General features: G+C 37.8%; 1 protein-coding gene and 1 non-coding gene across 3 annotated transcripts in view; both read right to left on the reverse strand.

Annotated features, from left to right (window-relative positions):
- Atp2a2 (ATPase sarcoplasmic/endoplasmic reticulum Ca2+ transporting 2) overlaps positions 1 to 23,162 on the reverse strand; it is a 53,669-nt gene that overhangs the window by 20,067 nt on the left and 10,440 nt on the right. For both annotated transcript variants that reach the window (XR_007109706.1, XM_047559843.1), the window contains exons 5-8: positions 21,126 to 21,264; positions 5,457 to 5,537; positions 4,108 to 4,193; positions 2,313 to 2,777 (exon numbers count right to left, since the gene is read on the reverse strand). Coding sequence is in view for 1 of the 2 variants with exons in the window: in XM_047559843.1 (XP_047415799.1) it covers positions 2,313 to 2,777; positions 4,108 to 4,193; positions 5,457 to 5,537; positions 21,126 to 21,264 (771 nt within the window). In the remaining variant the exon portion in view is untranslated. The remainder of the gene's footprint in view (positions 1 to 2,312; positions 2,778 to 4,107; positions 4,194 to 5,456; positions 5,538 to 21,125; positions 21,265 to 23,162) is intronic.
- Trnaa-cgc (transfer RNA alanine (anticodon CGC)) lies at positions 11,219 to 11,292 on the reverse strand. Its single transcript has one exon. It is a non-coding gene; the product is annotated as a tRNA-Ala (tRNA).

The following is a 23,162-nucleotide window of genomic DNA, read 5'->3' on the forward strand; positions in this document are numbered from 1 at the left end:
AAGATGTTTGGCATTTTATATACACAATTACTAAATGGACAGGGTTAATTAATCTGTTATAAGAAAATTCAATTTTGCCTTTTTTTTTAATTTTTGGGTGCTGGGGAATTGAACCCAGGGCCTTGTGCTTACAAGGCAAGCACTCTACCGACTGAGCTATCTCCCCAGCCCCCAATTTTGCCTTTTATTATAAAAGTTGTGTCACTCTTAGACCTGTCACTTAACTTCTTAGTTTTCTAACTTTTGAGCAGGACCATCAAATATTTAAATAACATCACCTGTGAAAACAAATTAACTGCACTAAACAGAATCAAAACAAGGGGCATTATTAACAATACTCCATTTATAAAAAGTAAAATTCCACTGGGCACACCTGTAATCCCAACAACTCAGAAGACTGAGGCAGGAGAATCCAGATTTGAGGTCTCACTCAGTGAGATTCTAAGCAATTTAGTGAGACCCTGTCTCAAAAAAAAAAAAAAAAAAAAAATTTTTTTTTTTTTTAAAGGGATAGAGATATAGGGGATGGAGCTGTAGAGTTCAATCCCTAGTATTTATTTAAAAAAAAGAAAAAAAAAAAAAAGAAAAAAGTGAAATTCCATGGGTCTATTCCAAAGTCTAAAATATTCTAGAATACACTCAAAATTCTAATCCACATGTGCTTGAGTATTTTAGACTGTGAGCAAGCAAACCATTTAGGATCTGCAGGGTGGAAATTATCTTAAGTCAAGGGCAGTTACATAATCGCCCTGCAAGAAACCTTGAGTAGAATACTAATTCTACATCAGCTTTCTTCTGGGAGGCAGAACACAACTCAGAAAAGAACCCTTTCCTTCTACTTTAAATAAAAAACCATTATGGAAGAATAAAAGAATATAAGAACAACAACAAATTTAATAATGAACTAGGAAACTGAAAACATTTAAAAGATTATAATTTCATAGTATAGTTTCTTTCATGGATGTAACAATTATTCTGAGGAATTAAAGCTTTTGGGTCAAATTTAAACAATTTACTTGGGGAAACTAAATAGTAAATATAAATTCCCTTTCTGTCTCAACCAGTAAAACAAAACTAGTTTCTGGCCAATTCTCCAACCTTTTAGTTCCAAGAAGAAAGAACTAAATTAGACCAACCCTCTTCTCCCACAGAGACCCAAGAAAAGCTCAGAAGCTCTTTAAAACCTGACCATCAATTCTAAACCTGGGTTTGGACCTTGGGGGGGGGGGGGTGAATTGGGAGGGGTGGTTTATCTAAAAATCATAAGGAATTTAAAATTGGCAAGATAAAACATTCACAGGGCTTGATGCTAAATACACACACATATGCCCATATATGTATGTGTTTCTTTCTCTTAAACCCAGAGATAAGGTCAAGAGGACAACTCAATCTTTCAATGTCATACAAAGGCATTATATAACAAGTCTACTCAGGTGCAATTTCTGCCCTAAAGAAGGTAACTTGATTTTATTTCCCTACAGAACATTAACCAGTTCTGTAATCAAGCCTAGCAATCCATTATAATACTTTGGTTACTTTATATATATACATATTTTGTGTATGTGTATACACACACATACATGTTTACACATATAATTTGTTTTTTTAATGTTGATGGACCTTTATTTTATTCATTTATTTATATGCTGTGCTGAGACTCAAACCCAGTGACTCACACATGCCAGGCATGTGCTCTACCACTGGGCCACCACCCTAGCTCCATTTTGGTTACTTTCTTATAGCCAATTTTACAGATTTCCTGCTAATTAATTAGTCTAATAAAGACTTTAACATTCATACAGTCTACATTTGTATGTACCTTTAGAAAAATACTTGTACTAAGTTGTTTTATTTCTTTAGTTCTTATTTTTCAATAAGGGCACATTTAAATGGCTTCTTATCTTACCACCAATGATGATCAAACAATATAAGGAAGGATGAGCCTACAGAAAGAAGCATCATGAAGCAATTATTTACTACTCAGAAGAAAGCATGTTTCCTCCAACGTGTTATGGAAACAGCCATTAGGACTTCAGGTAGGAAGTTAATCAGAAGCTTCCTCTATACGTTTATTAATATACAGATACGAAGAGACAGACGATAGAGGAAACAAAAATTCTCTCATCTCCACAGAAGGTAGCAGCTATGTACATATCCCCTATTTCATGAGACAGTTTCGATTCCTCCCAAGTATTTAGAGATTGAGCTTAGACCTATGTACAACCCACAGAATGGCAGAAATGAGAAAGCAAACGTTCCGACAGCATGAGCACAGAACCACTGTAGGAAAGAGCCTTTAAGGATGCCCTTACCCTGCAGACTGACATCTGGTTTGTTGTGAGTGTACCAGTCTTGTCTGAGCAGATAACAGAAGTACAACCAAGAGTTTCCACAGAAGGAAGGCTTCGGACAATGGCATTCTTCTTTGCCATTCTTCGAGTTCCAAGAGCCAGGCAGGTGGTGATGACAGCAGGTAGACCTTCAGGGATGGCTGCAACAGCCAGGGCCACTGCAATCTTAAAGTAGTAGATTGCACCTCTGATCCAGGAGCCCCCGTGAACTGGGTCATTAAAGTGCCCAATATTTATGATCCAGACTGCAATGCAAATAAGGGAGATGACTTTGGAAAGCTGTTCCCCAAACTCATCTAGTTTCTGCTGAAGGGGTGTTCTCTCCTGCTCTGTTGCAACCATTTCATCCCGGATTTTGCCAATTTCAGTGTTGACTCCAGTTGCCACCACCACTCCCATGGCTTTTCCAGCAGCAATGTTTGTACCCTAGGGAGAAGTTGAGAATTGGTCACATTCCAACTTAATAATGATCAGTTAACCCAGACCCTGAATTTTGATCATGCCACCCAGATTATCTCACTATATTCTACTGCATCTTCCCAACCATGAGTGACAGATGCCTCATGCAGTCACCACAGTACTTCCCGAAACCTGGCCTAGAATCCACGCAGTGCCCTCTTAATCAGAGTAGCCCTGTGCTGACTGACCCACTGCCATCTCTGTTTATGACATGCAGTCTGGCTTGCAGACCAGCTCTGGGCTTAGCAGCACTCCAACCACTTTGCATTCCCATTTCTTCGAACCTCACACAACTCTTAAGCCTATGCATCCTTTGTCTCCAGTTCCAACAGCTCAGTCACCCCTTCTTTTTGTCAGTCATAATAAGATAATAAGAAGGGCAACTAGCCCCATAGGCTCTCTGAAGGGGCTTTACTTAAGCACTAGAATTCAAAAGTCAACAAGTCCTTTCCCTATTCCACTTTAATTCCTAACACTGAAATGATGTAGCTTACTGTGACTAATTCATAATATTTTACTTACATTAGCTAAGCTCTCTTACTAACACACAAAATCCCATTATTTGAAATATCATTCTAGATTTCATAACTAAAATTCCCACATTTCTGTGATATTTAAGAATTTTTCAAACCAAGAGAAAAAGTAAATAGTACAATTAACACCATCTACCTTTCACCTAGACTCAAAGGTTTGCCTGTCTGTACTTTCTGCAAACACACACCTTTTCTTCATGAGCCAGAGAGAGCAGTAGCAGCACCTACACCATTCTGAAAACACCCTCTGCAGGCGAAGGCCTTTCCAAATAGACCTACTTTTTCAATTATGTTTACAGAGTTTCACCATGTTTGAACTAATCTTTTTTCTTCCCTCAAAACTTGCCAATCAAAACAAAAGATGGCTAAGTCACATATTTCACTACTGGATGTTACTGTTGGATTTTCTTCTTTCTTTCTTGGTGACAGAGATTGAACTTAGGGTATCTTGCATGTAAAGCATGCACTCTGCCACTGAGTATACCACAGCACTATTATTGAGGTTTTCTGACGGCTGAGACTAACCACAAGAGAGTAATTATCCTTTGGAATAATACCCAATACTTTCTAAAGTCTGACCATTGAAGGTAGCCAGTGAAAAACAACATCTGTGGACCTTTAAAGCCCAGGTATGTCTCAAAAGAGGGACAAAGGTGTAGCTCAGTAGCACAGTGGGTGCTCAGCATGTGTGAGGTCCCAGGTTCATTCTGCAGCACCACCATCCCTTCCCACCTCTCTCCCTCTGAATATGATAGTGTACTCACAGAAAATAGCATGTTCTTCTTATCTTGGTTGACAGCCCGTGGGTCAGGGACAGGGTCAGTGTGCTTAATGACTGAAACAGACTCACCTAAGCAGGTTGTGAGACAGAAGATACAGTTAGATCTGTGTAAGGTACCCCCCGAACCTGGGAACCCTCATCCATGCCAACCCATTACCATTCTTGAGATATTGTCAATATGGGAAAAAGAACATAAGGCCTGATTCATTGAAAAGGGGCAAACTAGGATAATTTAGAAATGCAAATTCCAGAATTAAGAATGAGAAGATAAAGATTAATTTCAAAATAAAAGCTTAATTTTGAAATAAAATCACCATTATATTTATTTTCTGGAATAACTACTGAAATTAATTTACCACTTCATACACTATTATGAATCTGACAAAAGACAAAGTTCCTCATTTGGTCTAAAACTACAGTACGATTATTCAACAAGGACTTTCAAGACACTCTGAAGCATTTAAAAATAGCAACTGTTAAGGGAGACCCACCCTGATAATTTCATGCCTTCAACCTAATCATTTCCTCAACATTTTATGGCCTAAATGGCTTTCAGCTTGTTGCTGCAAACAGTTTAGATAAGCTATTCGTTAAAAAAGAGCCTAGGTTACTCATTCATGGTATCTATGACATTAGTTGCTTTTAAAACCTGATAATCAGATAAATCTTGGTAGCCTTTAGATTTTATATTTACTAGCTATTTAATTCAGGCTAGCATTGTTTTCAGAGTTAATCTTCTGACAACCTTACTTCCAGTTAATTGGAACCCTCCACCCTTGATTATGCCTTTATCACACAAAGAAAGGAAAATGCTCCCCGCACCCACCCAATCAAAAACCTAGGAGTACAAACTCCAGGTAGCTAAATAGTTGCCATTTTTGGCTCACAGTTATTAATTGTACCTTTGCTTATTGCGAAGTATGTTAGATGCAAAATTAGTATTCCTCTGATGGGAAAAAATGTCTCATTGGATGAATAAGTCGCTTTCCACAAAATAGGGAAACAACACTTTAATATCTCAGATTATTACTTCAACTAATGAGGAATTTGTAATTTTTCAAAAAAAGTAAAGTGATTCTTTCAAAATCAAGCTTTTTTTAATTAAAAAGATAAACAGGGGCCTCATGTGGTAAAAGTCAAGTTTATTTTAAAATTGTGCTTCTCAACCCACATTGGCAAAAAAAGTCTCATTGTTAAAGCACCAAGAAAACAAATATTTAAGAGGATTAGGGTTGAATACCATTTTAAAGGGACAGTGGGCAAGAGCTAACTCACATGAGAGCGGATTCAACAATGTCAGCGACTTTCCATTTCCAATATGCTAATACTTACCAGTGAGAATCGACTGGTCAACTCTCAGAGTTGTAGATTTGATGGAAGTTAATCTTATATCAGCAGGAACTTTGTCGCCAACTAATAGGAAGGAAGAAGTTTAAGTGAGCAAGTTTTGCAACAATGTCATAATTATAACCATATTATAATTGGTCTCCAAATGAAACACAATTTTAAAAGAAAATATTCTGTATACAGTATAATATACAAAAGTCATTAAAACAAACAAGATGATTGACCTATCTCAAGTTCATAAAAACTGTGACAGTAACACTCTGAGGCTGAGGCAAACAGAATCTAAATTTAAGGTCAGCCTGGGCAATTCAGCACGAACCTGTCTTAAAATAAATAATAAGGGCCAGGGATACAACTCAGTGGTAGAATATCCCTAGATGGATACAAGTTTTGAATTATATAGGAAATAAGTCAATGATACTTGGTGATTACACATTCAAAAAGTTTGGCTAGCTGGGTGTGGTGGTGCCTGCCTGCAATCCCAGCAACTCAGGAGGATCACAAGTTCAAAGTCAGTCTCAGAAATTTAAGAAAGGCACTAAAGAACTCAGTGAGGCCTAGTTTCAAAAAAATAAATAAATAAATAAGGGTGAGGAGGGTGGAGGAGATGGGGGCTGGGGATATAGTTCAGTGGTAAAGCACCCCTGGGTTCAATCTTCAGTTTAAAAAAAAAAAAAAAAAAAAAAAAAAAAGGTCTGGCTACATACATGCTCAGATAGGCCACCAAGCTTTCACTCTGTGTAATACGTAATATATTTTCTTAGGCTTCCTTTATCTACCTACCTACCTACCTATCAAGGCACAGCTAAAGGCATGAGGCCGCACATATCCTGATTCATTTCATTATGAACAGGAAACAAGTGAATCTCCAAAAAGATGCTCAAATTAACCCCAAGACAATTTAAAAATAACTCTGTACGGAGACACTATTTTAAAAAAAGTTTTCTTTTTTAGTTGTTGGACTTTTATTTTATTCATTTATTTATATGCTAAGAATTGAACCCAGTGCCTCACACATGCTAGGCAAATGCTCAACCACTGAATCACAAACTGAATCTAATAAAAACTGTTAATGCAGGAAACAATCATGTCATATCAACAGGCACATTTGGTATTTACAGTTCCTACAGTTCCCTACAGATCCCTTTGTGATCACCCTATATATATGCTACTGGGCAAGGAGGAAGGTAACAACTATTGGAAAATTTGGTGGGCAAACTGGCAATATATACCAAAACCGCAAAGCACAATATTTTTACCACAATTCCATTCCTCTCCCACATTAGGGACTGAACTTAGGGGAAGCCACCACAGCTATATCCCCATTCCTTTTTCTATTTTGAGACTGGTGATCCTTCTCCTCAGCCTCCTGAGAGGCTGGGATTACAGGCATGTACCACCATGCCCCTTTAACCCCCAAGTCTTCTAAAAGGAATTTACCCTATAGACACTGCTTACACAGCACATGTTAAATCACAGCATCTTTTGGTAACAGACTCTAATAAAAAGTGAACACTTCCTCTAAGATACACTATACATTGAGCATAACTCAGATGTGACTGGTATGTATGGGGCTGCCAGTGGCATAAAAGAAGTACCTCTGGGAAGGTATTAACAAATTGGAAACACAGGGGCCTGGATGGAAGGAGACATTTCACCTTATTCATTCTGGTACCTTTTGAAAAGTGAATTATCACAAATGAATAAACCTCTTCCATAACCTGAAAAAGATCTTTTAGTCAAATGAGCTTTCATTCCTGGGCTAAAGAGTTCCTTTAATAACTCTTAAAGGACCCAACATATTAATCCTTGGAGACAGGAGACCTCAAGTTCTAGGAAACTTCAGCAACTGGACAAGATTTTGTCTCAAAAAATAAGGGCTGGGGATGCAACTGATAGAGTGCCCTGGGTTCCATCCCCACCAAGTTGGTGAGGAAGGAGGCGGGGTGCAGGGGCTGGGAGTGCAGTTTGGTGGTAGAGTGCGGGCATGCACAGGCCCTAGGTACTAGGATTCCACCCCTCGTACCACCACGCAAAGCGTAAAACACTTTCCATGCCTTTTTGAAACCAACATGGTTTTATAAGTATTAACATAAGAACCAAAAATCAAAATATCATTTATAATTCTAGGGAGAATTTATCCTAAAGTCAAAACTTCACTTTTCTAGACTTATTCTAAACATTGAATTATAACTGTCACTGGTTCCACACATAAAATGGTAAAATAGCCATCCTGTTCAAGAAGTAAATTTTGAAGGAAAAAAAGTAAACATTGAACTTGTTAAACCTTTAATTTAGCAATTTAATTTCAAATTTACACTTCAGAGCCTTTTTTTTTTTTTTTTTTTTTTTTTGTGGTGCTGGGGATTAAACCCAGGGCCTTGTGCACATGAGGCAAGCACCCTACCAACTAAGCTATATCCCCAGCCCCACTTCAGAACTTTTAAGAATATGGTTTGCTTTTTTAACTTCAGTACATGAAACAACCTTGCCTAACTAGGCCATGTGGTTACAAGGTGGCAGAGAAAGAGTTTGTCAATACATAATCTCAAGAGGCAAAGATCATCCTAGCATTTGACTGCAGGGACACATACATTCAGATGAAATTCCTGCTGGAAATGCTTATGCAATGAAGAGCAATATTCCAAATGAATAAACCAGAACCTTTTGTTTTAACAGTTCTGTTCATGCTACGCTGAAGAGTGCCCATCTAATGGATAAATAAAGCAGCCACATTTTAAACTTCAGTGACCTTCGACAGCTGAAATACCCTATCAAGATAAAAATCTTAAACCAAATTAAAATTTTACTGTATTAGTTCTGTATGTTATAATTAACCATGCCCTTAAACACTGCAAAGGCCCTAAAGGGAAAACTTTCAAATGTTCCTTTGACATCTGAGAAGATTTGTTATGATCCTCTAGGAACAAAAGACTTCTTTTTGTCCAATGTAGTACAGAGGTCCTCACAGTCTATAAACATTGTCACACTTCTGCCCTGTCACTAACAGAAATATACAGTAATTCTATTTTAAAAATTCTACAGGTTGGTGATGTGGCTCAGTGGTAGAGTTCTTGCCTAGCAAGCATGAGGTCCTGCGTTCCATACCCAGCACCAAAACAAAATGACAAAAAAAAAAAAAAAAAAAATCCATATATATTCCTCAGCTCATGCTCTCATATACCTGACACATTTAAGAACAGCAAAGCTAGTATGCAAATTAAGGGCCAACTATAAGAGGATGCAAAAGCAAGTGCTTGGCTTGTTTTGCTGAATTTCAGCCTAAGATCAGAGGTTCTGATACAAGCAGAAAACATTTTTTTTTAAATTTTGATTTATTTTTATTGTGAACAAATGGGATACATGTTGCTTCTGTTTCTACATGGAGTAACAGCATACCATTTGTGTAATCATACATTTACGTAGGGTAATAATGTTTGATTCATTCTGTTATTTTTTCCTTCCCCCCCGCCCCTCTTTTCCCTCTATACGGTCCCTCCTTCCTCCATTCTTGCCCCTCTCCCACCCCCTATTATGTATCATCATCCACTTATCAGTGAGATCATTCGCCGTTTGGATTTTTGAGATTGGCTTATCTCACTTAGCATGATATTCTCCAATTTCATCCATTTGCCTGAAAATGCCAAAATTTTATTATTCTTTATAGCTGAGTAATATTCCATTGTATATATCTATACCAAAGATAAATTTCTAGGATAATACAGTTAACATTATCTATTAGGGTGGGACCAATACTACATATTTGCTGCATGAAAAAATACTTATACTGACATGATACACATTTAACTGTTGCCCCAATGTTGAGAAGTGAATGCCTCAAATGTTAAGAGAACAAATCATGGGGAAAACCCTTAAAAATTGACCTTCACTTCTTCTCAACCTTTTTCCATCTCACAACTGCCATTCTAATTAGAAGGCAAATTAAGGCAGGCATGGCACACACCTGTAATCCCAGAAACTCAGGAGGCTGAAGTAGGATTTCAAGTTTGAGACCAGCCTCAGCAACTTAGCAAGCCTATATCAAAATAAAAAAAGGGCTAGGGATGTGGTTCAGTGGTGAAGTGCCCCTGGGTTAAATCCCCAGTAACTGCCCCCAGCCCCAGCAAAAAAAAAAAAAAAAAAAAAGAAGCAATTAAAATTTAGGCATCAAAAGATGATAGGGGGCTGGGCACAGTGGCACAAACCTATAATCCAAGTACTCAGGAACCTAAGGTAGAAGAATTTTTTTTTTAGTTTGTAGATGGACCCATTTCCTTTATTTATTAATTTTTTTAATGTGGCAATTCTGAGGATCAATCCCAGTGCCTCACACATGCTAGGCAAGCACTCTACCACTAAGCCATAACACCAGCCCTAGAAGGATCTTAAGTTCAAGGTCAGTCTTGGCAAAGTAGCAAAATTCTCTCTTTAAAAAAAAAAAAAAAAAAAAAAAAAAAAAGGTGGAGGGGGCTGGGGCGATAGCTCAGTCGGTAGAGTGCTTGCCTTGCAAGCACAAGGCCCTGGGTTCTATCCCCAGCACCCAAAAAAAAAAAAAAAAAAAAAAAAAAAAAAAAAAAGTGGAGGGAGGGGATGTCATGATGTCATGTGACTCATTGGTGGAAATCCCTGAGTTCAATCTTCAGTACCACTGAAAAGTTGATGAGGGACCTTTTTATACATTACAGATCCTTAGGAGACCCTTTTCTTTTTTTTTTTTTTTTTTTTTTTTTTTTGGTGGAGCTGGGGATTGAACCCAAGGAGTTCATGTATGCCAGGCAAGCACTCTACCACTGAGCAGCACCTCCAGTCCTAGGACTAACACCTAACCCCACCCCACTTACAGTTTTTAGAGACAGGTCTTGCTGAGTAGCTGAGTTGTTTAGGGCCTCACTAAATTGCTAAGGCTGGCTTTGAACTCTCAATCCTCCTGCCTCAGCCTCTGGAGAGGCTGGGATAGGACTCCCTTTTCAAGAGTACAGTTCAATGCATTTGGAGTGGGACCTAGGACTTCACATATTTTAAAGTTTTCCAAAAATAACTAAAAAATAATAATAATAATAAATAAAGATAATAAAAAAATTAACACAACAAAAAAGCCCACAACCATAGATAAGATCAGAGATTCTTACAGGGCTTGTTTAGAACAGCTTATTGTGTGCTGTTTCTACTGTACTAGGACATTAGCTCTACTCTTAGAAGATATGACTTCTCAGCACTTGGGAAAATGCTATTTTAAAATTATAGATTGCTGTTCCTATTAGAAGCTGACCTCTTTGTGGAAAGATACCAAAGCAGCATGAACCTGAACAGGTTTTTAAATCTTTTTGCTCAACTAATCTAACATTTTGGTTAACTGTGCTATGTGACTCTGCTTCACTCTTTCTGTTAATAAGTCTATTTAGGATGGACTAACACTAGGAAGCAGACTTTCTCAAGGAGTTAAAAGATCCATGAAGGACCCATGGAATACTTTTCCAAAAAAGACTTTTGTTCTGTGAATTTCAGACAGAGGGTTTGTGCCTGAGGAGCAAGCAGTATTGTTCTGATGATCACATCCAGTAATATTTCCCTGATGGGGCATGTCAATGCCCTTAGGGCAAGTGGTAGTGGAAAATTCTTACTCTTGCCAAGAGAAAGCTCTGCAATTTTTTTCTCCAAAATTTTTTTCTGTCTCTTTGGGTTGAGGGAGGTATAATAAAAGAATATGTTATTAAACTACCTTCCTTTAACATCTAACACTTTTTTTTTTGCGGTACTGGGGATTGAACCCAGGGCTTTGTGCTTGCGAGGCAAACACTCTACCAACTGAGTTATATCCCCAGCCCCAAACACTTTTTAAATTGAGCTATCTTGCTCCTTCAATCCGTGTCCCTTTCCTTTGCCATTTCAATGAAGATTTCCACTTTGAACAAAAATCCTGAGTATACTTTAGGTTAGGGTTACCAAGAGTATGAATCACTTAATGGAGATTATTACTTTGTCACATTTTAGAACTGAATGCAAGATGTCTTTACAATAACTATTCATAAGCCATGAGAAACACTATTTCCATCACTTAAATAAAATATAAATACCAATGTTTAAAATCAGCAGCAAACATCTATTAATCATTTATGTATAATTTACAGTGGAAAATTTCAGAGAATTATTCAAATCTTTTCTAAGAGAAAACTATATAAGATCAGAAATTGTTTTCTAAATGCCACTTTTTTTGGGGGGAGAGTGGTGCTGGGGACTGCTTTGCACATTCTAGACAAGTGCTCTACCAGTGGGCCCCAATCTTTTCCTCCACTATTGTTTTTTAAGTTTAAACTGCTCTGGGAAAAGCAAGTTGTAACAAAATTAACTATCCCTAAACATTTAACTGTGACTCAAACATTTACACTACTTGTTTATTACTCAAAGCTACTTCCAGGCCTCAGGTGAGTAAGAACATCATTACAGAGCACCACAGTGTATGCTACATTGGCCCCAATCTCATTTTGAGGAGGGGGTAGTGTTCTTTTTTTAAAAGTGCCAGTGTGGCCAGGTGCAGGGTCACACTCCTGTAATCCCAGTGATGGACAGCTGAAGCAGAAGAATCACAAGCTCAGCCAGCCTCAGTCACTAAGCAAGGCCCTAAGCAACTTAAGGAGACCCTGTATCAAAATAATAAAAAAGTCTGGGGATGTAGCTCAGTGGTAAAGACCTCTGAGTTCAATACTGGTACCCAAAACAAAAGCTAATGTGAAGCCACTGTTTTGTATTTTGAATGCTTCTTCCTACTAGACTTGAGATACAGGTTAGTCTCCAACCACAGTTCACAACATGACCACTGCTGCCTACCCCTCACTATTCTCCTCTCTGAACTTCAACACAATGGTCTTCAGTTCCTCATGGTGCCTTCTGGGTACTCACAGACCCTCTATTTCCTCCCCCTAAAGAACAAGGCTTTCGGGCTGGGGATGTAGCTCAGTTGGTAGAGTGCTTGCCTCACAAGCACAAGGCCCTGGTTTCAATCCCCAGCACTGTGGGGGTGCGGGAGAAGCAAGGCTTTCCTTGCAGTCTCAAAAGGCTACCCCTTAGGATGGACCACAGAGAGAGACCAAAAGATTCATGAAGGCAGAGTCTCTGGGCCACCACTGATTTCCTAATTCCTAGCAAGGTACCCAATGCACAATGAGTGCTAAGTAAAATACTCATCAATGAACAAAATGCTTGCAAGCTCACATTTTCTTTAATAAATAAGCATCAAAAGACTTTTATCAAGTTGAAGAATGGCACAAATTCACAAACAATGAAAAATCGGGGTCCAAAGAGATCTGAGACTTAGCTGGGTTAAATGAGGTTTAATAATACTTAACAGTTGATTAAGTTCTATAGTTAGACTAAAACAGACAAGTACATTTTAAGTCATGAGAAATATTTTATAATAAAACTGATTTTAAAAAATGACTTGGCTGGTTCTATGCAGGTAAGTTCCCAATCAGTAGAGGAATAAGAGGCAGCATGATAACCACGAATTAAGATGTGTAGAGGAAGCCACGGGCCACCCAAGGCTAGAGTGTACAGCATCTGGCATACCCCCCAATGTGAATTTTTTTTAATTTATAAAAGTAAAACATGCTTTTAAAAAGGTTAAACCCTGTTCTTCTCCTTTCCTTTATTCAACAATACACACTCTGTTAACAGTAGTTACCTTCTAGATCAATCTTTTGTTTTGTACCAGGGACTGAACCCAGGGGCACTTAACCACTAAGCCACATTCCCAGTGTTTTTTTTTTTTTTATTTTGTTTTTATTTTTTATTTTATTTTACTAAGTTACTGAGGCTGGCTTTGAACTCCTGCTGCTGGGATCACAGGCATGTGCCACCACAACTGGCTAGATCATTCTTTATGTGTAACACTTACAGATCTGCCTCATCCTTTCTTTTTGGCTGAACAGTAACAATCTTAGAGAACCTGCTTCTATACCAAGCACTTGCTGTAGGGGCTGTGTAGGTCACTACTTCGACCTTTCAACTGCCCACAAGAAACATGCTGTTATCTCCAATTCTCAGTTTATTAGGGAGGCACTTTTCAAGGTCCCAGCATCATACAATCACACTACAGGCTCAAATCAGTCTCCATTTTCAAGGCCATCTAGGTGTTTCTAACTCTTCCTATTACAATGCTACAGGGCAAATACTTTTGTGCAAGCACTTTAATTTTGGAGGACATTCATAGAAGAATTCCTTATAAAATGGCTGTGATTCCCACCAAATTCATATTCCTGCCATCTCCCTGAAACTCTTAACCTTATAATGGTACTTTGCTTACTTTTCAAAAGTCATGATCTTCAATTAAATTCAAGAAAAATGAACCCCATCCTACTTTTTCCAAAATCATAATCTCAGTGGCAAGAATGGAAAGGTTGACACTTACTGGTACTGTGACTACCACTGAGTCATGGGAAGGGGGAGGAGGTAATTACAGGAAATCAGGAAATGCCAGCCCCATGAAATCAGGTCAAGTTTCAAGATCGACTGGTCCATCATGGTCTGATGGCTGGAGAGACCTCCCAGAATGCCTCATTTCTGGGTTCTTAATATATTAAATTATTCCAACAGTTCTGAGGGACCCTAGGTCTCAAAAGTCACTATTTCTAAATACCTGCATTGATTTTTTTGTTTTATACTATTTTGCTATTCTGCTTTAAGATGAAGAATTACATCTGTTTTAAAAACAAACGTAGTAAGGCTGAGTTTGTAACTCAGTGGTAGAATGCTTGCTTAGCATGTGTGAGGCACTGGGTAGGATCTTCAGCACCACATATAAATAAAGCTACTGTGTCCATCTACAACTAAAAAGATTTTTTAAAATTTTTCAGTCATCTGGATACAGATGTCTCAACCTGCATCTCTAAAGAGCCCTTGTGCTCCAGCTCTCCCATCCTTCTCACTGTAAAATAACTCCACACAAGGGGGAAAAACGAACAAGAATAAATCATGCGCAACACCTTATTTGGTCATACCTCTTTGCTTCTGCTTATCATTTAAGAATAAGTAAAAACTATTCATTCTTACAATGCCTTATCAACACTAGGTAAACTGCTTAAATCAGATCATAATTATATAGATTGTTAAAACCAAATAGCTAGCTAGCATCCTGGTACAAACTTCCAGGAAAGAGAACAAATAAACTTCCTGAAATCATGTATAAGATTTTTGAATATGTTCTTTGAGGAAAGTACACAGAGTCTGTAAATTCTCAAAAGAACTGTGATCTAGAAATCATCAAGAACTACTCTAAAGCCTTGATACCGAGTTATCCCACCTGGGACCTTGTTAGAAATGCCAAACAACTAGGACCCATTTCAGAACTACAGAATTGAAATGTACCTTTTAATGAAATCGCTAGGAGCTTTCTATGCATATCAAGTTAGAGAAGTGTTGCTCTAAGCATGCCAAAACTGCTGGCGAAATCTTAAGACACATTTTTTTCCCAGTGAAGTATTAGGTATAAACCCAGTCCCCTTGCACATGCTGGGTAAGTATTCTACACTCTATGCTACATCCCCAGTCACATCACATTTATTTTTTTATTTGAAACAGAGTCTCACTAAGTTACCAAGGCTGACTTCAAACTTGGGATCCACCTGCTTTGAACCTCCTGTGTTGCTGGGATTACAGGTGTGTACAACCAAACCTGCCCCTCCCAACTCCGCCTTTTTAAAAGTCCTCATTTTTACATTTTTAAAAAGGGTAGTTAAAAAAAAAAAAAAAGATTTTGCCAAACAGACTGGATGTGGGACAAAAAGCCTCAAATATTTACTAGCTGGCCCTTTTCAAAACAAGCTCTGTCAAGGCTTCTGCTCTATAGCATCCGGGAGCTCAGCAGGTGTGGATTAAATATTTGCTGAACATTCAAAGCAAGATTGCTCCAATCCCAACAGCAAAATCAGTCTAAGTTTCATGATCAAACTATAATCAGATATATTTTAGTTTACTATCAAAAGTAAAACACATCTTCCTTTAAGTACTAGTCAAGTTTAAGAATTATTCTATTCTTGAATATATTTTAATATTGTTAGCACTACAGCCCATCATTTCATTTTTGCTGTAGGAAACAAATTTCTTACAGCTCTAAAGCAAATGCAATTTTATTTAAGATTGTGTCATTTCTATCACTTACATAATCACAACAGAATTCGCTTCAGAGTATACTACAGGACAGAAGTCATCTGAGGATATTTATGTCCTTGTGCTATCCGACAACCCCAGGTTACCAAGATACAAGAAATTTGTTTAAAACAATCCAGAAAACAGTGCCCTTGAGAAATCAATAAATAACCCCCAGGATATATACTCAAACCACCCCAAATGCTAAAATTGGGACTTTTTTTAACTATCACTTGATTCACTTTTATAATACCAGCAAATAACACCAAAGTACACTTCTTTTAAGATCCTACACAGGGGTTGGGCATGTGGCTCAGTGGTTAGAGTACTTGCCTAGCATGTGTGAGGCCCTGAGTTTTAATCCCCAGCACTGGGGGGAAAAATAAAATCATACACAATTTTGGTTTCCATTCATCTAGAGAACTATTTTCCGGCACTAAGATAATAAAAAATTGGCTTTGGAAGAGGAATATGTGGGTCATTATCTCCAAATATTTATTAACCAAATAAATGTTATTTGGCTCCTGTGTTCTAGATAAAACTAAGGTTCACATAAGCATCTGTAATAGATACTAAGACAATTTCTCCTTGGAAAGGTTATTAACTAGTATAGCGACATCTAGAATTTAATTTCCTTAATGCCTTCCAAATCTCCCTGCCCCAAAACCAGTCCAGCCTAGCCTTCAAAAAACTCAACTGAACCATTCTACCAATTATCTTCCAAAGGCTGACAAAAAGAACTTTATCACTTACAGACAGGAGATGACGCTTAACATTATAAACAATGACTACAAAAAGGTATCTTTCTCCCTGAAAGCATCAGGAACACAAGTCAGTACATTTTCAATCTCCAAATAATTTACAATATTCTCTATTCTTCATATATAATGACCTTTTCATGCCCAATTTATAGTACAAATAAAAGCATAGCTTGGGAGGCTGAGAGGAGAGGATCTCAAGTTTAAAGTAAGCCTCAGTAAGGGCAAGGCATCAAGCAACTGAGTGAGACCCTATCTCTAAATAAAATACAACACAGGGCTGGGGATGTGGCTCAGTGGTTGAGTACCCCTCCCAACCCCCAGTTCAATCCCTATTATGTGTAAAAGCACAATTTATGCCATTTATCCTTTCAGTTTAGGTAGACAATAAGACTTTTCCCTCTTTTAGGGGACAGAGTCTTGCTAAGTTGCCCACACTGGTCTCAAATTTCAAACCTCCTGCCTCAGCCTCCCAGGCAGCTGCAAATTATAGGTGTGTGCCACCATACTGGTGACAATAAAACTTTGACAAGAAAAAAAAAATCAGAAGTTCACTTCTATGGTTTCCAAAAACTGAATTATTAGGTTAAATATGGAAGAAAGAACATTTTAATATCAAAGGGTCATATATTGTATGTAATAACCAGAAAAGGTAAATCCATCAAACCACAAACTGGTTGCCAGGGACTGGGAAGATGATGGCAGAGGGAACAACTGCTAGCAGGGATGAGGTTTCTTCATGGGAGGATGAAAATGTTAAGGAATTAGATAATGATGATTATGTAACTCTGTGACCACACTTAACTGTATTCTTTAAAAGAGTAAAGTTAATGACATGAGGACCATTGTCTCAATAAAGCCTTTAAAAAAATGGTGACCTGGGTATAGGTGAAATGACTGACACACTATGTATACATTTACCATATTTACCCAGTACGCATCTAACAAATTAACTAGTTGAAGGGCGGAGGAAATAAGCCATAAAGACTCATTTTCCTCAACTGCAAAGGGTAGGTTTATCTGCAGTGATTGACAGTTAAAAAAAATAAATTAAAAAAAAAAAATCAAATAAATTTGCAAGGTTATCACTGTATCCACACATTTTAAGTTCAGCTATTACTGACCACATGCACAGATGGCAATGATCTATTCTGCACAGCAAGTTGAATAAGCATATTCACATTAACTGAACCTACCCTCTACTTCCGATTTTAGAGAACATGTGACAGGCTCAGCAAGAAGGTATCAACTGTCAAGGTGACACTCCCCCTTAAGGATTCAGAAACTGGTAAAAGGGAAAAGAATTTAAATGTGTGTACTGCCTAGTAGTAGATATTATATTCACCAAGATGAAGGGCAAGGGATTTAAAACTCATCTGTTCTGAGTATCAAACTTGGTTTTCTGAGTATTAAATTTGTTCTTAGGGGTTGGAGTTGTAGCTCAGTGGTAGAGTGCTCACCTAACGTGTGAGGCACCGGGTTTGATCCTCAGCACCAAATAAAAACAAAAAAATAAAAAAGCTATCTCTCCATCTACAACTAAAAAAATTCTTTTTAATTTTGTTTTTAATCTTGAAAGGAAATAATTGTGAGGAGCCAAGGAAAGAGGAGAATGGAAAATGAGTTCTTAATAGGTATACTGTTTTCAAGTTGAGGGATGATGAAAAAAGCAATGGAAATGGATGGTGGTGACAGTTGTAATCTCAGCGGCTCAGGTGGTTGAGGCAGGAGGACGGCAAGTTTAAAGCCAGTAAGGTGCTAAGCAACTCAGAGACCCTCAGTGGGGATGTGGCTCAGTAGTCAAGTGGGCCCCCGACCCACTGCCGCAATTCCTGGTACCCCGCCCCCCCCCCCCAAAAAAAAAACAAAAGATAATCCCAGTGATTCTAGAGGCTAAGGCAGGAGGATCACAAGCTCTAGATTAGGCTCAGAAACTGATCAAGCAAGACCCTATCTCAAAAAATAAAGGGCTAGGGGTGTAACTACAGACTCAATTCCCAGTACTGGGGGTGGGGGGGTAGGATGGGAATTAGATAATTTTTTTTAAAAAAAGAAAGATTCTAGAAGACTAGGAATCTCAGATCACATACACTATGGATCAACCATTCTCTGTCCTTCCAAAACTATCAAATGCAACATATAAAACTATAATACAAAGAATGGAATTATATAGTATACAAGAAGGATCAGATAGATCAGTGTTACAAATAGTTTCTCCACTGTGTGATCAATGTATTGGGCAAATGAATAACGTCTCTAGGATTTACCAAACTTAACCAAAAAAAGTTAGGAAATTTGTTACTACTGAAAAAGTCTGTATGCCTGGAGCACAAACAAATTGCATAACATGAAATCACAGAAGTAAGCAAGGACACACAAGTTCTATTAAGTCAAAGAAAGAATTTCATATTTCCAGAGCAATGGGGAAGCCACTTAAGTGTTTTAGCAGATGAACAGATGACATGTCCTTTAAGAAACCACTCTGCTGCACAGAGGATGGAATTAAAGATGTCAACAAGGGAAGCCAGGGTTTCCCTAGGGGAGAGAGGACAGGCAGTGTGGTGACCAAGGAGACAGAGTTCATGGACTTGGATGTGCTTTGGGATCAGAGCCAATGGTTTCAGAGACAAATCCTGAAGGGAAGACTCCAGGATTCTCTCAGTCTACTAGGTGGTTAGAATGCCCTAGCAAGATGGTAAAGACCACCAAGAACCAGAATTCAGATTCTTCTGATTCAAGGCAGAAGAGACACTGGCTGTAGTCTTCACGTAAGACCCAATACATAAAATATTCTCAATCTGACAGGCTGAGAATGTATTCCCAGATGAAGTTGGAGAAATGGCGAACAAAGCCAAACAATCACATAAACATATACAGGCAAGGCCATCTGCAACCCAACCTACCATGTATATTTGTGGAATGACAATTATTTTCCTGTCATTGTCTTTCTCAGTTACTCTGACCCAGTCACCTAAACTAGAATCCTATCAACATCTTTGATTCTACATCCATTCAGTGATCCAAACCTGTTCCTTTGCACTTATATCAGAGGCTGACATTTCAAACTACACATGACTACAATTCCATACTAAAGGGACATTTAATTAATATTTTGGTTTGAAACCTGGTAAAGAGTAGCCCCAAATGATTCTAATGTGCATGCATGCTTAAGAACCAACCCTGATAAACTCCTAACATCTTACATTATTCTTAAGGCTGCTGCCCTAGTTATCTCTTGCCCTCATTATTTCTTGCCTACTAAAATAGCTTCCCTGTGTCTAATGTTCCCCATTTTGACCTATTTTCTTCTTCTTTCCCATTTTATCCCCCTGTCTGGTGGTACTGCATATTGAACCCAAGGCCTCAGGAATGTTAGGCAAGCATTCTATCACTGAGTTACATACATCCCCCCCAGGGTTTTTTATTTTTGAGACAGCGTCTTGTTAACTTGCCCAAGCTGGCCTCAAACTTACAATCTTCCTGCTTCAGGATCTTGAGCATCTGGGATTATAGGTGTGTGCTTCTGTACTCTGCAACCATTCTGAACTATTAATTTGCTACTTTTTTTTTTTTTGCTATGAAAAATGTTAACGGTAATTTTGAATAAGGCCTATAGATAAGAGTATTGTGACAATCTTCCAATTTCCATAATGGCACTGAGGTTGATAAGAGAACATCCATTTTATAAAATAAACACTGAAGAAGTTAGGAGTAAAGGGGCATCACATCTGTAATATACACTCAAACAGTTCAGGAAGTGCGTGTGCATATACACCGAAATGGAATATTAACATTAGGAGAATCTGAGGAAAGGTTATGTGTTAATTCTCTGTCTTAAAACTTTTACATTTGCAATTATGTCTAAATAAAAAGCTTTTTAAGACAAACGAATGAAACACTTTATTCTGAGTTGGTTTCAGGAACAGCCCGATTCTGAGCTATCTGAATACATGGTATTGAGGACCATGAGCGTGGCTTTCAGGGTAATGAAATTACCCTTAACTCAATTTGATAAATTGTTAAAAGTATGACTTAATGTTTGTGCCAAGAACCAAAAACAAGAAATAAACCACATAGCCCTTAAATAGTATTCTAAGGAACTGCTCACTGTATTGTCAAATCAACATTTAAGTTTTACCTCTCTAGCACTAAAACTTTACGATGTATCTAAACTAGTAAGTGTAATAACTCAAAACAACTTGTTTAAATACAAAAACTTTCACCGGGCATGATGGCCACACCTACAGTCCAAACTACTGGGGAGGTTGAAGCAGGAGTATCACTTGAACCCAGGAATTTGAGACCAGCTGGTCAACATAGCAAGACCCCACCTCAAAAGACAAAAAACCCTGCCTTATCAACAGTATGAAAGGAACTGCCCAAACACACTGAAATAATCTTACAGAAAACCAAATGTTGCTGGGCTCAGGCCTGTAATCCCAGTGACTCAGGAGGCTGAGGCAGGAAGATCACAAGTTCAAGACCAGCCCCAGCAATTTAGCAAGACTTTGTCTCAAAATAATAAATAAGAAGGACTGGGGATGCAGCTGGCTGATAGAGCCCCGGGTTTTAATTCTAAAGGAAAAAAAAAAAAAAAAAAAAAAAAGGGAAAGAAAAAGAACAGAATGTTTGGATGGCACTAAAATGTAACACAATTGATATATGAAAGTAATTATTTTAAATATAATTATCAGCCTTGAGAAAAAGACTACATTCAAAAATACAAAATAGGAAAAAAATGACAAACTTGACTCACCAGCAATTTCTACAATATCACCAGGAACTATGTCTTTAGCTTTAATCCTCTGCACACTCTTTCTGTCCTGTCGATACACTTTGCCCATTTCAGGCTCATATTCCTTAAGGGCTTCAATTGCGTTTTCAGCATTTCTTTCCTAAATGAAAGAAAACAGAAGAAAAGTGTAATAAACACCTGCCTGCCACTGCAAGTATTATTTCTAGGCCAGGAACTTAAATTTTAATCTAAATCTAAAAGGGGGGGAAGCATACTAATGAAGTTTGTATTAAACAATTCATATTTTAAGATGTCAATCATTTTACAAGGACACTTAGGATTTTGGATTAAAAATGAAAAGAAAAACACCCCAAGAAGGGTAAAGGGAAAAACCATAATAAGGAAAAGAGGTTACAGAACCTGAAGTCCCTAAGCACACTGAAAAAAACAGCCTCAACTCCAGCCATATGCACCCACACCATTTATATCAACTGTCTCAATGAAAGGCTACATGGCAGAACAGTCTTAAGTTAGGCTGCTGGGTTCAATCCAGGCTGTTCCACTTAACAGCTATGTGACTGTGAATAACTTACACAACATGCAGGTTTTACTACCTACAAAACAACTACCTCAAGGAAGGCTTGTGAGAATTAAGTTTTCTGTAAAATGCTTAGACAACGTTTTGGCACATTATAAAGGTTGAGTGATGAATTTTAAAAAATCAAGTTGTCACAAATCCTAAGAAGTATCACTTCAGTGGTAAAGATCAATGAACTACTAGAATTTCATCATCACTACTAAGTACGTAAACCTAAATGACACAAAACTCAAAGCTAAAATCATGTATGCCACATTTATGAGTGTACCTCTGAAAAAGTATGAGACCTTACATTTAGAAAACTTATGATAAAATTACTTTCAATCCCATCAAATGTAATTAAAAAAGTAATTAATCTGGATCACCTTTAATAAGCAGAAATATTAGTATATTTAACCATAATTAATGTTACTACTATAATTTAAATTCAAATGTTACTAATATTGGAGGGAGAATAAATCTGGAATGTTGTTGCTATTCCGTTAGTCAAATTTGAAACAAAGTCCCCCCACACCATAGTAGGGATTGAAACCAGGGGCACTCTACCAGTCAGCTACATCCCCAGACCTTTCTATTTTGAGACAAAGTCTTGCTAAACTGTTGAGGCTAGCCTCAAACTTGCCTCCTGAATAGTTGGGGTTACAGGTGTGCACCACTGTGGCCAGGCCCCTAAAAAACAGTTATGAATCATATAATTCTCATTTTTTAAGGTCATGTCAGGGAGAACGAAACTGGATTGCTTAAGGTGAAGGAAATGTTCCACAGGCTCTATATTTTGCTACTACTAAAACTACAAAAGTCCATTTAAATCAGATACCCTACATCTCAAACCCTGAAGACAACAATTAAAATCACCTAATAACATCTTTCCCCACTCAGTTCAAACTATCTAAAGGAATATTTAGAGTGCAGAGAATGTGAGAGATAATCATAGCTTTACACCAGTTATCCCCAAAAGAGTAGCCTTGGCGTAATACAAACACACCTAACTTATTACAAACAAAAGGATAACTTACAGGATATCTAAGGTTTCCCCTGGTTCTACCAAGTTTACAATCCCCATCGCTCCATTTACATCTCCTATGCAAATCCAAATAGGCCTATCCTCCTTCAAACAAACCCGTATCCTTCTCGTTCTCCTCCTTTGCTGAAATCATCTCCCCAGCCTCCTCCTACAAGACTCCTTAATAGTTCCTAATCGCTTGTGATGACACTGGTCAGAAATGACAGGTACCTCACAACACTACCTAACATTATAATTTATTTCCAGAAGGCAAGAACCCTTAAGTATGCTCACACCATCCAGGATACTATGGAAATAAGCAGTATTCTATTACTCTTCATAAAAATGTTACTTTTTTAAAAAAATGAAGACAACAAAAAGTCTTATGAAACTGTTAAACTCATTTTGGAATTCAGATCAAATCAGCCTGGGCTTGGGTTCAAATCCAAGAATCTAC

Source organism: Sciurus carolinensis, chromosome 8 (assembly GCF_902686445.1).
Source record: "Sciurus carolinensis chromosome 8, mSciCar1.2, whole genome shotgun sequence".
NCBI classification, from domain to species: Eukaryota; Metazoa; Chordata; class Mammalia; order Rodentia; family Sciuridae; genus Sciurus; species Sciurus carolinensis.